This window comes from Pezoporus wallicus, unplaced genomic scaffold (assembly GCF_028554395.1).
Source record: "Pezoporus wallicus isolate ANWC-B61680 ecotype Strahan unplaced genomic scaffold, APGP_CSIRO_Pwel_v1 contig_6966, whole genome shotgun sequence".
NCBI lineage: Eukaryota > Metazoa > Chordata > Aves > Psittaciformes > Psittacidae > Pezoporus > Pezoporus wallicus.
Genome location: NW_026639746.1, coordinates 5049535 through 5070397, shown reverse-complemented (window position 1 = coordinate 5070397; position 20863 = coordinate 5049535). Strand labels below are relative to the sequence as shown.

General features: G+C 38.6%; 1 protein-coding gene across 1 annotated transcript in view; it reads left to right on the top strand.

The window, feature by feature from the left end:
- PTPRZ1 (protein tyrosine phosphatase receptor type Z1) overlaps nt 1-20863 on the top strand; it is a 66271-nt gene that overhangs the window by 22558 nt on the left and 22850 nt on the right. Inside the window, exons 9-12 of the mRNA XM_057415799.1 lie at nt 1156-1199; nt 4693-8257; nt 11962-12106; nt 19065-19156. Of these exons, the coding sequence (XP_057271782.1) occupies nt 1156-1199; nt 4693-8257; nt 11962-12106; nt 19065-19156 (3846 nt within the window). The remainder of the gene's footprint in view (nt 1-1155; nt 1200-4692; nt 8258-11961; nt 12107-19064; nt 19157-20863) is intronic.

The following is a 20863-nucleotide window of genomic DNA, read 5'->3' as shown; positions in this document are numbered from 1 at the left end:
GAGAAGTGTAAAGATGACATCTTTGTACTAGTATACCAAGGAAACTTTATTTGGGAATTGTGGAGGAAATGCAGAGATGGAGCTCTCTGTGATGCTATTGTTAGAATTGCTTCCCAGGCTTAGGGACTGGCATTTTCGCTTAGTGCAAATCAGCCCTCAGAATGCATGCTAGCACTGGTGTCTGGGCAGAGCACTAGAACATTGCTTAGGAGAAAGGCTTAGAAATATTTAGAAAGGGAATGGACCTTTCTGTGGCTCAAAGCAGCAGTCAGATGAGTTAATGCTATGTAAGGGGTATTAGATTTCATCACTGGAGATCTATGACAGTTCCTACCAGAGATCTGTAGGTTTCTTGCAACCTGCTTTGAAGCCTCCCTTCCTGACCACCATCAGAAGTAAAATACTGGATTTAGCTAAAAAGACAGACAGAAAGAAGGTGAGAGACTAACTCTAAACTCAGATGGATTTTTCACCTAGGCTGTAGGAGTTTCATTTACTGATATTGTTTCAGCTGTTACTTATTTATGAAAAGTGAGGAGGCCTCAAAAGCCTTAGAGTAGCTCTTCACAGAGCACCTCATACCTGTTTATTGGGAACTTCTTATAGAATGTGATACATGTGGGTTCATGTCCTTACATTAAATCAAGTGGAGGAGGAGTTTGAAAAAGGCCTTAACAGTGCTGGACTCTAGGAAGGGTGGGTCTCTTTGGTCTGCCCTGATGGAGGCAAGGAGCTCCACTGCACACTGAACATGGTGGCATGGCTGTTGTGCTAGTACCTAACTCCAAGCCTGGGTGCACAGATTACCTTTTTTTCTCTCATCTATATTTCTGCATTAAACTGTACTTTCTCATAGAAAACGTTTTCATAAACTTGGTTCTCCCTGACCAGGATGTGGTTCCTCAGTGCAGATCCAACATGTGTTGAAGTATCAGACTAGAGGCAGGCAAAACTGTTGTGGCTGAACGTCTCTTGTCTGAATGAACTTTGCTACCCCTCAAGCTAGTCCTCAACACAATCTCCAAACACAGTCCTATAAAACATCTTAGACTGGGTTTCAATAAATATATTAATTAATCAGTTGAGTCCTTGCAGAATTAGTAATTCTGAGAATTTGAAATGTTGGATTATATGGTGTGTATTTTTGTTTTATAGAGGCTGACCTCATTCCTGAACTGAATGAAACTGAAGAATATGAGGTATAGCATTCATTTATATTTAAGAGAGTGTTTCAAATGCATACATTTCAACTAAATTGAATTTATACTCCATGAAAAATTACAAAACTATGTCACCAACTGAATGTATTTTCTGCATTCATATATACATATTCATATATGCATATACAGCCTTCTCTTTCAGTTATATTTCTCTCTAGACAACTAGAGATATCTCTCTATTTAGTCCTGTGGTGCCGGAGATACATGGAGAAGTAAGTGATATCAGAGGGTATCCCTAAATATTTTTGAAAATGGGGCATCAAGTTACTGTCACCTCTGAATGAAAATGAATGACAAAATTGTTCATTTAGCAGAGTCAAAGCTGGCACCCAGCATTAGGTTTTCTAGTTTGTTTAATGAAAAATCTGGCTTGGGCTTGCTTATGATTGCCCAGTTGGATGGGGCTTTGAGCAACCTGATCTAGTGTAAGGTATCCCTGCCCATGGCAAGGGGTTTGGGAATGGGTGATCTTTAAGGTCCTTTCCAGCCCAAATTATTCTATGGTGGACTTACTTACCATGTAGTAAACTAAAGGAAGAAGACAGTTTGTCCGAAGGAGTAATATTCACGTGTCACCTATGAGTGTGCTATCAGGTGAATTTAACAGTTACTCCAGAATTCTTGGAGGTTCATTTACTTCTAAAATTCAAGTTAGACATTACAGTATAACTCTATTTTATACAGTTTTGGATGTTTTTGTGATAGCCTCTGCAGACTTCATATTTGGTAACTAGGTTTGTGGTGTCCCAGCAAGGAGAGAGATGAAAATACCACAACTATGTTTTTAAGAATCTGTAATATCGATATTATAACATGGACAGTTCCTTTGGTAAAACCTACATTTGTACCAAGTATTCCCTTTGAATTTTTATTTTATAGTTTCAGTCTATGACCACAATATTCTCACTGAGTGGCAAGTCCTTGTTAGTTAAACAGACAGTCTGTGCTTACCTGGCTATCTATTTTTACCCTTCCTTGTATTTGTGGACACTGAGTAAACAATAATACAGCTGTTTCTCTGGTGATGTAAACTGTGTAGCTAGATTGTTATATTGTATCTATCAGGACAGGAACTGAGTGCCAGTGAATGTCAACTGATTTTTACTTGAACCAAGAAAGTTTACAAGTGCAGGCATTGCTCTACAGAAAGTAGATTTTCAGAAACAAGGGCCTCTCTAGTGCTGTCTGAGTTTGAGGACACAGAGTCTAGTTGCTGCTGTCCTGACATTTTACATATTTAGTTCTCAGTATGAAATCCAAACCTGAAAGTCATATCTGAGGTACCTTATATTCTATTAGTGCACAAGGGGTTCCTGGTATTAAAAAAGGACAGCAGTGTGAAGCATAGCTCTAGCTTAGCGGTTAAAGCTCTCACTCTGGTGAGACTGACTAAAAGCTAACAACTCCTAGTAGCAAGTGCTCTAGTTAACAATTTATTCAGCAGTGCTTTATCTTGGCCATTTCTTTCAAAGGCTGTTGATTTTACATTCTCCTCTCTGCTGTGCCCTGTTCACTTTGGTACTGGAGTAGGAGATGTACTCAGTCTAAAATACAGTGGAAACTGAGGATTTCTTAGACCGATAACTATGTCTCAGTCTCCTATCTTCTGGGTGTTTTCTCTCAACATTATGCTTTTGAATAAGGACAGGTTGGTGTTGCTGCCACATCACCAAGCCAGATCTTCAAAAGAAAAAGGAGTTGCAACTGTGTTTTGCAAGAGGCTCTGTCCTGCTGGTGTCTCTTAGGGCTATGTGTGCTATCAAATCAAGTCCCTTCAGAAACTGAACGCACCCCTCAATCTAGTTTGCAGAGTGCTGCTTGGACAGGTTTGGTTCTGGTGCAGTTCTAGATTGGAGCACAACAGAGAGCTGTGAGCACTGCTGTTTCTAGGTCAAAACAAAAATGCCTGTGCAGCAAGTTAGATGCTTCCGCATTGTGTTTTTTTATTTAGTGCAGGGTAAGTTGGAGAGGGGGTAAAAAGGTTTGAACTTAGATCCTCAAGAACAGCCCAAATCATGATTGTATTTAGGCCTATTTCCCCCCCCCCCCCCCCCCCCCTTTTGGATCTGTCTTTAGAAATGAAAATTCGCAACACAGATTTTTCACGAAGTATCATTATTCATGATAACCAAACAAAGGATCATAACAGGGAGCAAGTGGTATCACTCACAACACTTGTGAAACTATTACAGTCATGGTGACCATCCTGAAATGTTCTCCAGAAATTGAAGATTCAGCAGATTCCTGCATCTGGGCAGGAACAACCCCAGGTTCCAGTATAGGTTGGGGAACGACCTGTTAGAGAGCAGTGTAGGGGAGAGGGACCTGGGGGTCCTAGTGGACGACAGGATGACCATGAGCCAACACTGTGCCCTTGTGGCCAAGAAGGCCAATGGCATCCTGGGGTGTATTAGAAGGGTGGTGGTTAGTAGGTCGAGAGAGGTCCTTCTTCCCCTCTACTCTGCCCTGGTGAGACCGCATCTGGAATATTGTGTCCAGTTCTGGGCCCCTCAGTTCAAGAAGCACAGGGACCTGCTGGAGAGAGTCCAGCGCAGGGCAACTACGATGATTAAGGGAGTGGAGCATCTCCCTTATGAGGAAAGACTGAGGGAGCTGGGTCTCTATAGTTTGGAGAAGAGGAGACTGAGGGGTGACCTTATTAGTGTATATAAATATATAAAGGGGTAGTGTCACGAGGATGGAGCCAGGCTCTACTCAGTGGCAAACAATGACAGGACAAGGGGTAATGGGTCCAAACTGGAACACAAGAGGTTCCACTTAAACTTGAGAAGAAACTTCTTCTCAGTGAGGGTGATGGAACACTGGAACAGGCTGCCCAGGGAGGTTGTGGAGTCTCCTTCCCTGGGGACATTCAAAACTCACCTGGACACATTCCTGTGTAACCTTATCTAGGTGTTCCTGCTCCTGCAGGGGGATTGGACTAGATGATCTTTTAAGGTCCCTTCCAATCTCGAGCATACTGTGATACTGTGAAACTGTGATTTGAGGACAGGTCATCAATATATTTTAAAAACTCTGTTACTATGACAGTTTAATTAAGAGCAGGATATTAATGCAAATCTCTAAGAACTTCTGATAGCAAACCCATTTTTTCATTGGTGTGTACTGCATATACAATTGCATTTTATTAGGAAAGAGGTAGAGCTTTTTTAATAGAGTAGATAAATACTGTGAGTTGGTTTTGTCTCTCAGGGTAAAAGTAGCACTATGTAAGAAATTGTTGTGATACAGGATTTTTTGTTTCTACTGCAAAGTAATATTTTCAAGAGAGGATACCTGTTCTTGAAGCTAAATATTTTGCTTTAAAACTAAGAGATCTTCTCAAGTGTTGTCTTGTTTTGCCTTTTGTTTTTATGGAGCCAGAAAAATGTGGTTTTTTTGCAGTTTGGGTTTTCATTAATGTACAGTGTCTATATTTTTAATTGTCTTCGGCTATGATATTTTTTCAAAGGATGAAGTTGAGAAAAAGGAAACAGAGGTGAATGAAGAAACTGCAGTGACTCCTAGCACTGACAGTATGGTAAACCAAATAAGGAAAGGTGTCCAGGTGACTACATCCAGCTACAGCCAAGGAAAAATGGGGACAAGACCCAGTGAAGCTAAAACAAATAGATACTTAACAAGAGAAGAAGAATTGCATGGTAAGGATGATGTTTTCAAAGCAGCTTATTACCCTACTTCTCCACCTCTTGGTGAAAATTCTGAAGAAGAGGAAGATCCTTTTTTGGAATCCAAAAGAGTTACTGGAATTCCTCCTCAACTCATTGACTCCACCAAAGGCATAGAAGAAGAATACATATACCTTTCTTCAGGCACTGAACCAACAAGAATAACCACTACTGGCCATAGCGAGGAAGATTTCTTATTGACTCCTTTTAAACCTAATCAGGAATCTGATGACTTTTGGAGTACAGTTGTTACCACTTCTTCAGTACAGCTGGTTACGGAGGAGAGCTCCCAAGAGCTTCCTTCAGGAAGCCCAGATATAAGCATGCATGATGTTCTTTCCCAAGGCTCCATTAAGTATGTTTCAGAAGGTGTAGCACCCTCAAGCTCTGATGAGTCTCCAAAGCATACTTCTTCCACTGATGGAAATGTATGGTTTCATGATGCTACGGATCAGACAGCTCAATTTGTTGATACATCGCATAGGAGGCAATTGTCTCAGACCATTTACACAGATGGTTATGTAGAGGGGTTAAAGCCAGCTACAGTGCCCTATTCCAGCAGCCCAGTGATTTCACAAGACACTTCACATGCGGATTTAGAATTGCCACATTATTCTACCTTTGCTTTCTCCTCTGCTGAATTATCACCTCACTCTATCCCTTCAAGCTCTGGAGAATATGGTTCTGCTTCTGCTGCCAGTGAGGTACTCTCTCAGACAACTCAACCAGTCTATAATGGTGAGATACCTCTTCAACCTTCCTACAGTAGTGAAGTGTTTCCTCTAGTCACCCCTTTATTGTTTGACTCTCAGATGCTCGACACTACCCCTGCTACATCAGATAGTGATGTGACCTTGCATGCTACACCTGTATTTCCCAGTGTTGATGTGTCATTTGAACCCACCCTGTCTTCCTATGATGATGTACCTTTGCTTACATTTTCCTCTGCTTCCTCCAGTAGTAAAATGTTTCACCGTTTGTATACAGTTTCTCAAATGTTTCCACAAAGTGCTACTCCAGCTGTTGCAAGTGATAAGGTGTCCCTGCATGCTTCTTTGACATTGGCAGAGGGTGATGCATTAATACAGCCAAGCGTTGCTCAATATGCTGATGTGATGTCACATCAGACTACTCATGCTGCTTCAGAGACACTGATATTTGGTCATAATAGAACTCATATGTTTTCTCAAGTTGAACCATCCAGCAGTGATTTAAATATGCATGTACTATCTACAGTGTCTGAACTTCCTTATTCTTTGTCTAGTAATGTGGGCTCCCTCCAAAGCTTTACTGTTTCGTATGACTCTGCAGAATTTGTGCACGATTCTGTTGACGTATTCCGTCAAGATCCTTTATTTAGCAGCTATAACAATGTACTGGTGCATAAACCTTCTTCTGTAATATCACAAGCTGATACTTTGCTGCAGCCTACACGCTCTCTATCTAGTGATATGGATTGGTCTGAAGCATACTCTGGTAGTGAGTCCCTTTTGCCCGATACAGATACTTTGATGGTACTTAACGTTTCTTCCTCTGATTCTGTAAATGAAATTACATATGAATCATCTGGGTTTAGTGACGTTAATAAGATACTTCATAAAGGTGATGTTATAGATGGAGATGAGAGAGAACTGCATATTTCCTCTTCTTTAAGTGAAATGGCTTCCAATGCTGAAAGTAAAGCGATACCTGAACTTTTTATATCTGTTTCTAGTATTGATGTAATTAAGCAGAATCCATCTCTGCAAGAAAGCCTACTTCCTGTTTCTAGCACAAAGGGAATCCTTCCAGTCTCTCTTGCTTTTCCCACTACTAAGATATTTGATCATGATATTAGTAAACTTACAGAAAACCACCTTTCCGTTCAGCCTTTGCATGTTACAACTCCAGCCTTTGATGACACTTTGCTTAAACCTATGCTTAGTGCAAGCTCAGATCAAGCTCTCTCTACCCCTGCTTATAGCAAAATGTTATCCTCAACTCAGCCGTACTTTTATGAGACCTCAGCTACATTAAATAACGAAGCATTACTGCAATCCTCCTTACAATCTTCTGTCGATGGTGCTCTGCTTAACACAGCTGCAGTTGTGCCTAGTGATCCAATATTGGCTGAAAGCTCCAGGGTTCATAAAGATAGTTCTACATTTGACCATATGTTGCATCAAATGGAACCAGGTTCTGCTACAACTGAAACCATGCTGCATTCTACACCTGCACCTTCCGTTGACAGTATGTTCTCCAACACTTTTAGTAAGCCCACAGCGTCACTTCAAGGTTTACCTGTTTCTCATGCAAGTAAGGAGTATGTTTCATCCAGTGTGCTTAACAGTGAAGATGTTCAGAAGGTTATGCCTTCATTGTACAGTAGCGATGCTTCATTCCAGCTGACCAGTTTAGAAAACACAAATGCCTTTCCCCCACAAGCAGTGAATGCTGTAACAACTCCATTCCTAACAGGTGTTACATTATCACATGTAGCAGACAGCCGTATCTCTTCAAGTGTTTTTGAAAGAAGTGAGGCTGCCAGTGTCTCTTCAAGTTCTACACTTGGTTTTGATCCTGTCAATATATCTGCAGTTGTTTCTGGTTCTGACATGTCCATTCATCACACTCTTCCTTTACCAAATGTACGTATTTCCGTTACAGCCGTTCCTCCCAAAAGTGAGATCCCTGCAACTTTGAGTAGGTTGCTAGTTCCTTCCAGAGAATCCTCTGGTTTGTCTCCTAGTGTAATGTCCAGTACTGATTTGTGGCCTTCTGTAGCTGAGGATGACTACGATGAATATGACGATGGCTTCCCTGTGAGTAACTGTATCTCATGCACTTCCCATAGAGAAGCTCAGGATATGGTAGTTGAGGAACAAGATACAGAGGTAAACGATAACAAGGATCAGAGTAACCTAATTATAAGCTCACATTCTAAGAAACCTGAAGAAGAAGAGAAAATTTCAGCTGCTGCATCAGACAGTCAGATGAACCGTGCCATGGACAGGCATAATTATACATCCATACCAACTTTGACAGCAAGCATGATACCTAAGAAGCACAACGACCTAACAGTTTTGGAGAACCACATTGAGACTGCTAGCATCCCTTTGCAAAACACGTCAGAGTCTAAGTCTTGGGCTGTTTTTACAAGTGATGAAGAAAGTGGTTCTGGCCAAGGTACCTCAGATAGCCTTAATGATAATGAAACTTCAACAGATTTCAGTTTTCCTGACCTTAATGAGAGAGACTCTGAAGGGGCAGTTGAAGCAGGTAACTCAGAATTAACTCCTGGATCATCACAGTCATCAGCTTCATCTGTTACTAGTGATCACCCATCAGTATTCAACATCTCTGAGGCAGGTTAGTTATGGATAAGTCTAATGAATAGCATGGAAAGCTGTGAGAGGATACTTTTGTGCCATAGAGAATAAGAAGTTTATTTACATATAATAGAAGGAGAACAGTGCCAGGGGGTGTGATTAAGGAAGCACTGGGGAACAGGGGGTGCATGCTGACCTGTCTGTCATGTGAATGCTACTTCTGGCTACTTAAAACTGCACCTGAAATATTCTTCAGTAAGAAGATTCATACTCTGCTTTTGGATAGATGTGTACTGTCAGCAGAAGTTGGGTGGTGCTCAGTCTGAAACCAGAATTTGTTTTAATGTTAACTGTTTCATTTTAGTTTTAAAGGTTTAAGAGGGACCTAAGTTCTCTGCACAAAGACAAGTGCTGCCTTTATGGAAATGCACCAGAGGAAACCATGCCTCTGAGTTTCTGGTTTTTAACTTACAGCAGCACATTTTCTCCTTGTGTTTTGTTTTGTTTTCTAAGATGTATTGGGCAAGGAAGAAGATGCTTCAGTTTGATTCTGATTCATCTTAACTCATAAAAAACATCCATTTTCTTTCTTACCCTGTATGCCACCTTCAGATTTCAGTGAAATGCAGATTTTTTGTACCAGATTTGAATATTTCCAAAATACTTGGAGCCAGATTCTCCTGTACCTATTTCTATTTAGTGCTGCTTTCCTATTTAGTTCTCTTAAAGTCAGCAACAGTATTTGTTATCTGTGATTCCAAGGATAAGGTCAGAAAGCAAAACTGAACCTCACATGGATAAATATAAATATAAAACATGCTTGTGTATTGAAAAATGTGTTATGGAAAACACAGAGTATTCAGACACGTTATTTCCATTGTCTCTTGTTAGAGTATTGAAAATCCAAAAGTCAGAAATTATCTATGATGTTTGAAAGACAAAGCAAAACAGAATAAAGAACAAGGTTAAATTGGTATTTTAGAAAATTAACTGAACTTCAATTAGGTACTAACAGCATCTGTAGAGGGCAGTATCATTCAACTAAACCCACTAAAGAATGGCATCCACAGAGCATGGGAAATTTTCGGCCCGGTCCTACAAATGCACAGTTAAATCACATGAGGTTGTATTACTCATGTACATTAGAGTTATATTTTCATATTAGAATACTAATATGAAAAAGTGGCAAATTTACACTCTGTGTAGCTGGGCCTAGTAGAATGTGAAAAATGGAAAACAAAAATTAAAATCAAAAACATACTGAAATTAGTAGGAGTTCTAAGAAGGTAGGTGTTATAAAATTGAGTCAATAAGTGAGTTAGTTCAGTAGGTAAGTACTTACTGCATTATGTGAAATACATATTTCTTTAAAAATCAGAAAAAAATAACATCAATATTTCACAACCTATGGTACTAATGTGAGTGAGTGTTACCATTAGAGATTTATAGTTTACATATGGGTGTCATTTTAATTGTTATCAACAGTAAAAAGGATTATAAGAGACTGAAGTAGTAGTGCAACAGACTTAGAGTTTCTCTTGTAGGTATTATTGAAAGACACTATACAGTATCATTTCATGTACATTATTTTTTTCCAATAAATGATGCCAAATACTGTCTTTTAATAAACTGAAAATACAATGTGAGCATGTCTAACATGGTCTCTTGTAAATCAAAGACATCTTCATTTAATTCAATTATAAAGAAATTATACAAAAAAAAAGAGAAAAAAAAACAAAAAACAAAAAAAACCTCTCAGCAGAGAACTTATTATACATTACAGTGAATTCACCAGAAATTTATTAAATGTCTTCTTCTTGTGACCATTACAGAAAAATTGTCATTGAAACTTTTCTCAGTTTTTGTAGCTGCTGATGCATATTTATGCTGGTTCTTAACGAAGGCTTTCTGCATAAGACCTCTATGGCTACCTAAATCTTTCAACTTCAGCTGAAAAACTGTAAGAGAAATTAATATAAAGAAACATGCAAAGGATCCAAATACATCAATTATTAGGGAACAAAGATGCTTACTATAGATGAGACTGCCTTTTCAGCTGCCATCATTGGAGTAATGGCCAAGTGGACAAGAAACTCTCCATAACAGGTGAAGCCTGCTCTTCATTCCCTGTAGAAGGAATCCTAATAGGACTTGGTCATGCAGATTGAAGGAACCTTGTCATCACACAGATAAGGCTGGGTTTTATGTTGTGAATTAATCCAGAGTTGGATAAGCAAGTACGAATGCTTCAAAGGGGTCATATTCTGATCTCTAATGTGTACACCTGGTTTCTGCTGGAATCAGTAGGAAATACTGATTTTAGCCTACTCACCAGAAACTTGGCAACAGTTTTTTCAGAAGCAACTTGTGCCTGCAATCACTTTGCCCACTGAGCTACATGACTTAAGGAGTAGTAATTGATTTGGGTATTAGAGTACTTAGAACTAAAACTAAGAAGATGTTTGATCTTGATGTCTGATCAGAGCCTAGATGGTTTTGCATATAAAGCCCTGAAAACCTCTAAACTCAAGAAAATGGAAGCAAGCAAAGAGCTGCCTGGAAATCTGTACTGTGTGAAGCTGGGATTTGACATCCTATTTAAAACATGTGATTTGTTGGGTTCCCCCCCCACACACCACCCCAGATCCAACTCCATTCCCTCTCCCTTTTGTCTGAAAGATCTTAGTTCATTAGAATTGGTCCCTTGAAATCCTGATGGAGTGCAGCTGATTTCTAAACAGCAAAATTCTGTTCCCATATAGAACATGCATTGAATTAGGGCTGTTCACAAAAGCAAAAAACAGTCTTAGAAAATCTAGGGGTTCCATTCTAGCAAGTGCAAGTGCTTATTTCTGTGCTTTTACTAATGTTATGGTCAGAGGTCACAGTAACTGCACAGATTTAAAAGAATCAGTAATTTTTTGTCAAAATCACAGTTCTAAAATATCTACTTAAGGTATGACAAAAATTAGAAATGCAGGGTTGGTCTCATTCGCTGTTGTGTTCCCTTATTTAATGAGATTGTAAAAGATACTGTTTTAATCTTCCTACAAATTCCTATGTCCAAATATTTCTGTCACCCAGCATTACAAGGCTGACAGAAATGTAAAATCTAGACATTATTTAATAATAATTTGGTCACCTGTAAAGACAGAGGTGGGAAATTTAATTCTGGCTCCAGTATACTTGGGTGAGGAAGTACTACAATTGAATTCAAAGGCAGCAGGATATGTCTACAAGGCAAGTTACAGGATGGGCAATGAGTACTAGAATACAGAAGGCTTAAGTGCAATGTGGCAAGCACACAGGGAGTATTGTAAGAAAATTTTCTATTAAGCCATTAGCCAGAGAGTGATTTGCATTATATGAGTGACAGTTCAATATCAAAGTGTTCTTTACACATTCCAATATTATATATTCATATTCTTTAACTCAGTTGGCTTTCAGCTAATAAACAGATGAAATTAAAAAACTTTGTTCTCCTATATTTTAACAACAATCTACTATTCTTTAAAAGAGAAGTCTCCACTGCTGGAAGGCCGAGTCACATAAGCTTCAACACTTTGCTTTACCCTCTATCTGCTTTTTTCTGTAAGCTGGTTTGCAAATTTATGTACTTTCTGCAGTACATAGTAAAACATAGAGGTAAGTGGTATTAAGTAGGCTTCTTATAAGACACATTCACTCATGTTGTGCATTCCACAGAATTTAAACATGGACTGTTTCAATTTTCTCTGACTACAGAGGCAAGTAATATTAGCCATGAGTCTCGTATTGGTCTAGCTGAGAGTCTGGAATCAGAGAAGAAGACAGTTATACCACTTGTGGTCGTATCAGCCCTGACTTTTATCTGTCTAGTGATTCTTGTGGGTATTCTCATATACTGGAGGTAAGTGGTTTTTTGGTTGTTTGTTTTTTTTTCAGTTCTAAAGAGCTCTGATTTGAAAAATGTGATTGACACTGCCGCTCCTGGTTTACAGGAGGGAGCCTGGATCTTGTCTCTTAGCATGATACAAAGCTGACAGAATAAGGTGGTTTGTGTCCAAAATGCTCAACTACAAGTTTGTTTGTTTGTTTGTTTGTTTCAGAGGATTGAAACATTGCAAATAGCTTATTTCCAGTTGAGAGGTTTTACTAAACAATTAGCTGTGATTATTAATGCTTAAAAGCCAAGTGACGTAACAGAACACTGGGAAGAACAGGAGGGAGAAGAAAAATAATAGCATGGCACAGATTAGTTTCCTGTCTTTCCAATACTTTAACAGTGAAAAAAAAGGTAGTTGACAATTTTGAATGATCATCTATAGTCCTCAACGGGACTGTGTGACTAAGTCATTCATGTAGTAGGAGTGTGCTGTACCTGACATTGTATGCAAGACAGAAATTGCGTAGTTTAATGATACTGTAATAGTGTAAATGCTACTGAGTAGCTCTTACAGTAGTCACGATGTTCTGTGACTGCAAAGTTGTTCTACTTTGTGATTCTGCCGCTCCAAAATTCGCCTTTCAAACCATTCAGCAGGTAACTAAATATGCATTTCATGTGCATGTACATGCTGAGGCTCCCTCATGGGTGTGTTTCTCTGTGACTCAATAAATATATAAGACAGAAAAAAATAGTGATAGGTGTAAGAAGTCATGATAAATAACTAGTGAGGGCAAAAGAAAATATCTATACTGTGAAATAAAACAGACCAGCTGGCATGGCACAGATCTCTAGAGCTGAAGTCTTTTCCCTTACAGTGGGGAAAAACAGTGTCTGAATTCACATCACTAGCTGGAGATGGTCTCTATGCTGTGCTAACCCTAAACTGTCTCAAGTGTTAACGTGATCTAACGCAAGTTGGCCTGAGTTAAAAGCATACCTGGAATCTAGTTAGTATGTGGCAGTGCTCAAGCCTTTGGCTGTTTTTCATTGGTTCTAGGTAAAGCCAGAAAAGCTTCCTAGGAACATGTTTGCCTAATTTCTCATAGCACTTTAAAAATCCATGCACAACCCTATCCCTTTCTCGGGTGTGCAGGCTGCAAGGGAGGAAACACAGTAGTGGATCAGAATGGGGCAATACGTTGCAAAAAATTCTGCCATATTGATTCTTGCTGTGTTGTGATTGCCAGGAACCTAATCCTGTTACTGCTTCTGCAGTGCTCACATGTAAACTAGTACCAAGGAACAGGACCTTGTTCTTCCAGGAGCTGTATGAACAAGAGGGGAGGCAGTCCCAAATGTCTCACAGATGCTTCCCCAGTTTCTTTCTCCCTTTTTTTTTTCTTTTTCCCTTTTTTTTTTCTTTTTCCCCGATCTCCTGACACCAGTTTCCTACCGGCCCAGCAGGAAGTGCCCCACATGGGGACAGAATACGTCCTGTCCCTGAACAGACTAGACTTAAGAAATTGACTTTGAGCTTCCTTTGTTCCAGGCAAGTGTGCTTGTGAGTCAGACAGCCCCCAGCATGATTAAAGACACTTTTGAGCAATGAATTTTCATCACAATTTCTTCTTTCTAAATAGGTAGTTAATAGCTGTAAGTATTGCACAACTAATTTCTTAGTATATGTCTAGCTGGATAATTACACTGTCCATCACAGGATTTCCAGCTAACCACTTTCATATTGAGAACCTTTTCCTGTCTTTCTTGTTATGCAACATGAACATTCATATTCATCTTCCCACAGTGTTTCATCCCTGATGATAAATAGTATTTGAAATCTCTTCTATTTACTAAAGAACAGCATCCATTTTAAGACCCAGATTGTACAGCTCAGTTCTAGTAATCCTACAAGTTACAAGCTTGTTTCTTTGCCGAATAACATTGTGTTCATTTTGTATTCTTTCTCTGGGAATGAACAATTCTTTAACACAGGTCTTTTCAAAATAAAACAGAAATCCCGTTAGCAGTAATATCTTCTTGACTTGAATTTAATCTTTTCTGTATTTCTGGTGTACTACAAAATAAAAAATGGAGCTCTTTTATTGTTAATCCTCAAGGAAATTCTCTTGGCATTATAACACCAGTAACATGTTTTTTGTTTCAGAGGAATCATACATAAACAGTGTGTATTCTGGGTAGAACTTCATGGCCCTCTTTCAAAGGTGCCAAGACCCTCACCTTTTTTTTAGAGCCTGGGAAAAATCAGAACATTAAGTTCACCACTAAGCAGTTTTTTATTGAGTCTGGAAAACATTAGCATAAAGTCTGTAAGAATGTTTATGGTTAGATTTACTTTATTTTGAAGTACGTGATGTAAGCTGTCAATGGGTTGGGTGCTTTGTTTGTTTGTTTGTGTTTTTTTTAATGTGAGCCAATTAGTTTCGGTTATTAAAGGTCATAGAAAGTTTAGGTTTGCAAGAAGTAACTCTGCATTCCTTTGGCAAGAGTTCTCAAAAAATTATATTGGTGTTTCCCAGCCAGATATTTGAGTGGATAGTGCTTTGAGTTGTTTGTACTATTAGCTCCTAATTTGGATATGCAAAAGGTGTGTTATTTGGTTTAAAACCCACGTAACTACCAAGAGTGACAAGTTCCAGCCTCTCAAGGTTAAAAAAAAAGACAAAATTATTTTGTTCTTCACTTAAATGACTTATATCAGAAAAATAATTCTGTACCATCTGTTGTTTGGGTTTTGGTGGTTTTTTTTTGTACATGAAATTGTTAATCAGCACTTGAGGAAATTCCCCAATCTCTTTGCTATCTCATTAGGCACAATTTCAATCTTTCTGTGATAAAATATTCATTTCTCTGACAGGGTTGAAAACTTTTAATGGCAATATTGCCAGTAGGAAAATACACAGTTTTGAACTACTGTAGTTCTGTGTTTATAATTCAATTTTCAAGCCATGTCATTTTCCTTTCATTTCTTCAGCATGATTAAGATTACAGTGGAATAAGTAAGGAGATTCTTTTGCCTGTTTAATGGCCTTGTTGTCCCAATAGGTATTTTTTTTATTACAGCTTTAGAGAGAATCTTCTGTCCAAATCTCGTATCTGTCCATCTCTCTCAGTATCTATATGCTTGAATGATTCCTTGCAACATAGATGCAGGAGAGATATTTGAATCTCCTTCCCCTGCTCTTTTCATTTCTGGATGGCTTCAATTAATGGTATTTGTTAAGGTGACTGAAACTGAAGTTTCTCTCTGCTGACATAGAATACACTGAAAATCACTTACACATTTTATAACTTTTTTTTTTTGGAACAGTTTATAGAAGTCGTCAATGAAAATAAACCTGATTAAATGATGTATAGGAAGGAATGTCAGGCTGTTTGTGTAGATCACTTGTTACAATGGCTATTGTGAGAAAAGCTTGGAAAATAGTAAAATAGTAACAGCTGTCAGTGAGATTTGTGCCATTCAGGAATCTTTTTCCACAAGGATATGTGAATGTCAGTAAAAGACTAGCTCTAATAATGTGAATAGCAAACTGCTAATGGAGTTCCAGCTCCATTTGTATCTAGAGACATACTGAACATCAGCTGGCTGTCATGAAGCCTCCTAGAAGTTATGTGACAGCAGTGCTTCAGAAATGACCAACTCAGGGACAGACAACACCCTGAGTAGTCATTTAAATTTTAACTTTCCTCTATATCTTTGAAACAGAGCTGTCAGAGAATGTTCATATTTTTGTCCATGATTTGAACTGATGCCTTGAGTCCTCTGTTAGGTTTATGGGAACAGAGCTGAGAACCCTCTCTAAGGATTGCACGTGCTAAAACACACTAAAACCAGATTTAAATTTACAAAGGCTACACTCATCCCTCCATGAAGGAAATACTTCTTAACTATGTGACATCGAATTATAAATAAAAGTGTTAACAATATTTGGAAATTTAAATTTCAGTTAAGAAGCATTCTAAAATTAATTGGAATAATTTATAAAATGAGTAATTGGAATCACTGGATCCATTGAGGGTTGATTTAAAGAACTTTTGCATCCACTGGATCTCTAAATGATCAGAGCCTTTTAAAAATAAATTCTAGTAAGTGTTTGGAACTACCTATTGGCCTCCTGTGAGCAGAAAAGATCCTGAAATCTTCTGAAACCAGGCAGAAATAATCATGCATCTAAGACCATTCTGGGCAAGCAGTGAATGCACAAACCCATCCTGTCAGAGAAGCCTCTGACTTCTGAGGTTCAGCTCCCTTCTTCAACAGATGTGAGTGGTGAACACCCTGCACCATGCTGTGCTGCTCTCCTCCATGACAATTCCAGTCCAGCTCTTAGCAGTCCCTGCCCCAGAGGAGAAATGTGCAGCACATATCCTCATTCAAGGTCCAAGAGCCTGCACACCAGAAAAACAATGTCCTCTGCAGTCTGAGGTGTAATCTTGTTCCAAGTAGTTCACATTTAAGTATTCATTCAGATCTAGTATCTCTCCTGTTAAACCACGGAGCTGCTGCTGCATGCCTTCCTGTACAGATACAGGCACTGTAATTAATTCAGTGGCTTAGCACTATCTTCATATATAAAGTGTGTTGGAATAAGTGCAGTGTCTAAATTACAAATTACAGTTTTAGGTTGAAGATCTAAATGCTGTGATGAAAGGTGTAAATTAAATAATCAGGTTAACATTGAGTGATGGGACCTTTGTCTTGAAGTTTGAAATAGTCATCACTTTTTTCATTAACAACAAGTGATAATTAGCATTTAGTCATGAAGGCTTTCACTGCTGATGCAGAAGCAGATGGAGTGCCTATTTATGAGTCTTATTACAGGTTAAGTCAACTGCTATGAATTTGTCTCCCAAATGTGCTAAGGGGGTAATTTATTTTCAGCCACAATTAACTTGTTAAAGATTAAAGATACAGTGGCTCAGTGAGGGATAGTGAATGTATGGCACATTATGAAGACATTTTAAGTACTGCTTAGATGTGAAAGCCATTATGCTAATTAAATTCTTTTTAGCTCAATCTTTTCTCAAGCAAGGAGGTGGCAAAACTCTGTAATGTTAGTCCAGAAACTTTATCTATGATCATATTTCATAAGTGGTAGGCATTAGGGGGAGGACATTTTTTGGTTTTAGAGCTCAAGTGTCAGGCTGGTTGGCATGTATGGTTGGTTGGCTGGTGCTGATTTTAATGAGCACAGTACATCAGCCTTCTCTGTGTCAAAGAGGCAGGGCCACACTTTCAAACAGTGTTCGGTGATTTGAAGTACTTTGTTACTTACCTACCTCACACAGACATTTCACACACAGTCCTGAGACTGACTCTTATGTACTGTGCTAGCATTGAGACAACTTCTCTCGCCTCATCAGCTGCTAACTCTTTGGGGTGCTAATGTTAGAGCCTCTTTAAAAATTAGAAATATGTCCCCAGGCACATGTATCTGCATCCGAAATTGTCATAAGTAAAACTAAGTACATAATGGATAGTCTTACTGCAAACATGTCATGCAAAGGCAAAGCACCTCTATGAGCATCACAAGTATGCTTTTAGAGGATTCTAGCTGGACTCCAGATTTGTCATATGAATCATCAGAACTGTTTTGCATGCCACAGTTTTCCCTTTGATGCAGTTATCCACTTGTGTTTTAGGAGAATCTGCATTGTACACAGACAGAAAATTCCCAACACATTTCGAGAGTATGGGCATGTTTCCCAGAGGCTTAATTCAATAAGCTTACCAAAGTCTTTATGATCTACAGTAGTGGTTCTGGAAAAAATGTCAACATCTACATGCTCCCTGTTTATTTCTCAAAGTAGCTTCAAAATTTTATTCTAACAATTATATGAGGGACTTTATCACTGGAGTGATACAGAAACAGTGCACAAGAACTGAAAATAAAAGCGATCACACAGAATAGCAAACAGTCATACAATAGCTTCAGCCAACAGCTTTGAAGAAGCAGAATCTTGTAAATATAAAATGAGTTTAATATTTTCCTGATGCATATTTTTTTTAAATGTAGTTGTTAGTGAATAATAGTTCAAATAGATTAAGTGATCCAGAGTAAGGATTGTTATTAGCGTGTCTAATCAATATGGAGATTTTTTCAATTAAAGAGGCTTTGCAGTTCTTCAGCAGCAGTTGGTTATTGAGTCCCTTGAACAGCTTGGACTCTTAACAGATGCTATTCTTATTATCTTCACATCTGGATTACCTCACAGATACAAATAGTGTTGTGGGTCATAGTTAAGGTTGATTCCATTTGTATTCATACTCCAATGTTTTTGCAACAAAGCTAACATCTCCTGGAGTTATAAATTCCCCTCTTTCTGTCTGTCAGATCTGAGAAGTCCTCCTTGGTTAAGGTGTGCCTCAGTGTTGTGATTAAATTGTGAAAAGACTTGTTTAGCCCCAGTTGTAGCAGTTCCAGAGCTGCCGTTTTGTCTGTTACAGGACACGTTGTCTTTTACTTCATTTCCGTGTCTGCAGTAGGATCTATCTATGAATTACCAGAACTGATCTTGTACACTGCTCCATCTTCAGGCTAGCACAATCATATAAAAAGGAACAGTAATTATGTGTGTGAGTTTGGATAAGCAAGGAAGACTATGGCATTTTTTGTACTTGGAGTTGTTATGAAGCATCTACAGTAGCTCCTGATGCAGAGTTCCTCTTTCAGCTTTCACTATGTCTGATGTGTGCTCTGTCTTCTGCCTCTGGTATGGGTAAAGATGCATGAACTATGTATTATGCTGAGTTAATGTAGTATCTTCAAGTGGTATGCATAATTTGGTGGCGCGCTGGGGGAATATTTACATTATAGCAGTAGTATTTGACACTCTGTGAAAATTGGTTTTTGAAACCATGATTTTCTTTCTTACTCAATAATGCCAGAATTCCAAAAGGTCTCAGGAAATGATTTTTATTTTTTTCAATATTTATTTATGTTTTTTTCCTCTCTAGGAAATGTTTCCAGACTGCTCACTTTTATTTAGAAGATAATACATCACCTCGAGTGATTTCTGCTCCCCCTGCTCCAATCTTCCCAGTCTCAGGTATTTTTTGTCAACTGTTCTGTGGATTGGTGCTAGCTATTCGAAGATGCAGTTTTGTATGTGTCCATAGGTTAATTCTTCACCTACTGGAACATCTGTAAACCAGAGCTTTGTACCCTATTGTACTAATAAGCACAGGAGCATTTGGCACAGGCAGAGAATAGTGTTACTAGTTCTATCCTGTAAGTAACACAGAAGAGAAACAGCCTCACCTTTGAGTTGTCTCAAAACTAACGCTGTGCCTTCTAGCCATAGACTCACTAGGAATGGCTGCTAGCGTAGCCATCTGAGCTACACTAAATAGCTGCAGTTCACTGTCACAAAGTAGAGGATTACACCAGCAACATATTCTGCTGGTTTTCTGCCTTTGCTTGATTTTGTCACCTATTCATAGAACGTGACCATTCATTTTGCTAGGACCCATATTTGGAGAAACTGTTTCGTTTCCTCCACAAAGAGTATTGGAAGAGCATGTGCAGCCCTCAACTTTTTCAGTAGAATGAAAACCACCTTAAATAGATTAATTATGCAGCAGATCCCGAGACACATTTCACCCATAAGAAAAGGATATCTTGTTCTACAAGTAATGCTTTTGCAAAGTGTGCTTTTGCGCAGGGGGTGAGTTCCCTTGGAATGACTAACAGAAGCAAAATCAGCTCTTGTGTAGATAACTAGTAAACAAATTTCATTAAATAAATCCTAAACATTAGGCTGCTGCTTTAACTGAATTGTAGGCATCTTTAAATGCCTCTCATACTGATTGCCTTTGGTTAATAGGCAGGGATATATCTTGATATCAGAAAACGTGATGATGTATGAATGGCAAGTGGCAATCATTATAGGATATCTCTGCTCTTACTCACTATCATTAACTATATTGCAATGCAACTGTATAATTTTCCTGCATATTTTTCCTGACCAGCTCACCTCAGGGAGATAGTGTTTTCCATTGTCATAAGACAGAATTGCATTGACAGCTATTCTGAGTGCTTAAAATATGTGGTCTGATGCTGGAGGTTTTCCTTCTGAAATACTGATAAATATCATCTTAGAGAGAAAAGTGTTTCTAAGTGACTGAAATACATAAAATATTTTATAGAAAAAGCTGCAAACACTGAGGAAATAGTTGTGGTTTATTTTGCCTGCAACAGGCACCAAGTGAGCAGTTTTTGTGTTTTCTACTACACAAGTGTTTCAGCAGCATGATTTTACAACAATTGAGACTAACTGCAATGCAATACTGGCAAAGAACATGGAGCAGGAAGAGCATTTTGTAACTGTTGAGTTTAATTTTTTGTTAGGACTGTGACTAAAAGCACACTCCACAGATCTGTTAAGTTTTCCTTTTCTGGGGTTTCATTGGCAGAGATAGGAGAATTGAAGTTATTCACAGAAAATGCCCTGGCACTTCAGAGTATAATTCACAGATGCCTTTAGAACAAATAATGAATTGCGGGGTAATATTAGGACCCACTATCATCCATTAAGTAGTTTGAAGTGATACCTGTCATCCAGATAGATATAAACTATATTCCTGGAGTCAGAAGTGATTGAATTGGGAGATTATCACTAGCAAGGGAAAAAAAAAACAGCAATTACACCAAACCAAGGTACAGTCCTTGCTCTTAGGGTCATTTACCTTCCCTTCTGGTTTTGTGTTTGCATATTATTAGAATAAACACTTTATGCCAGGTTTCATTTCTGAAG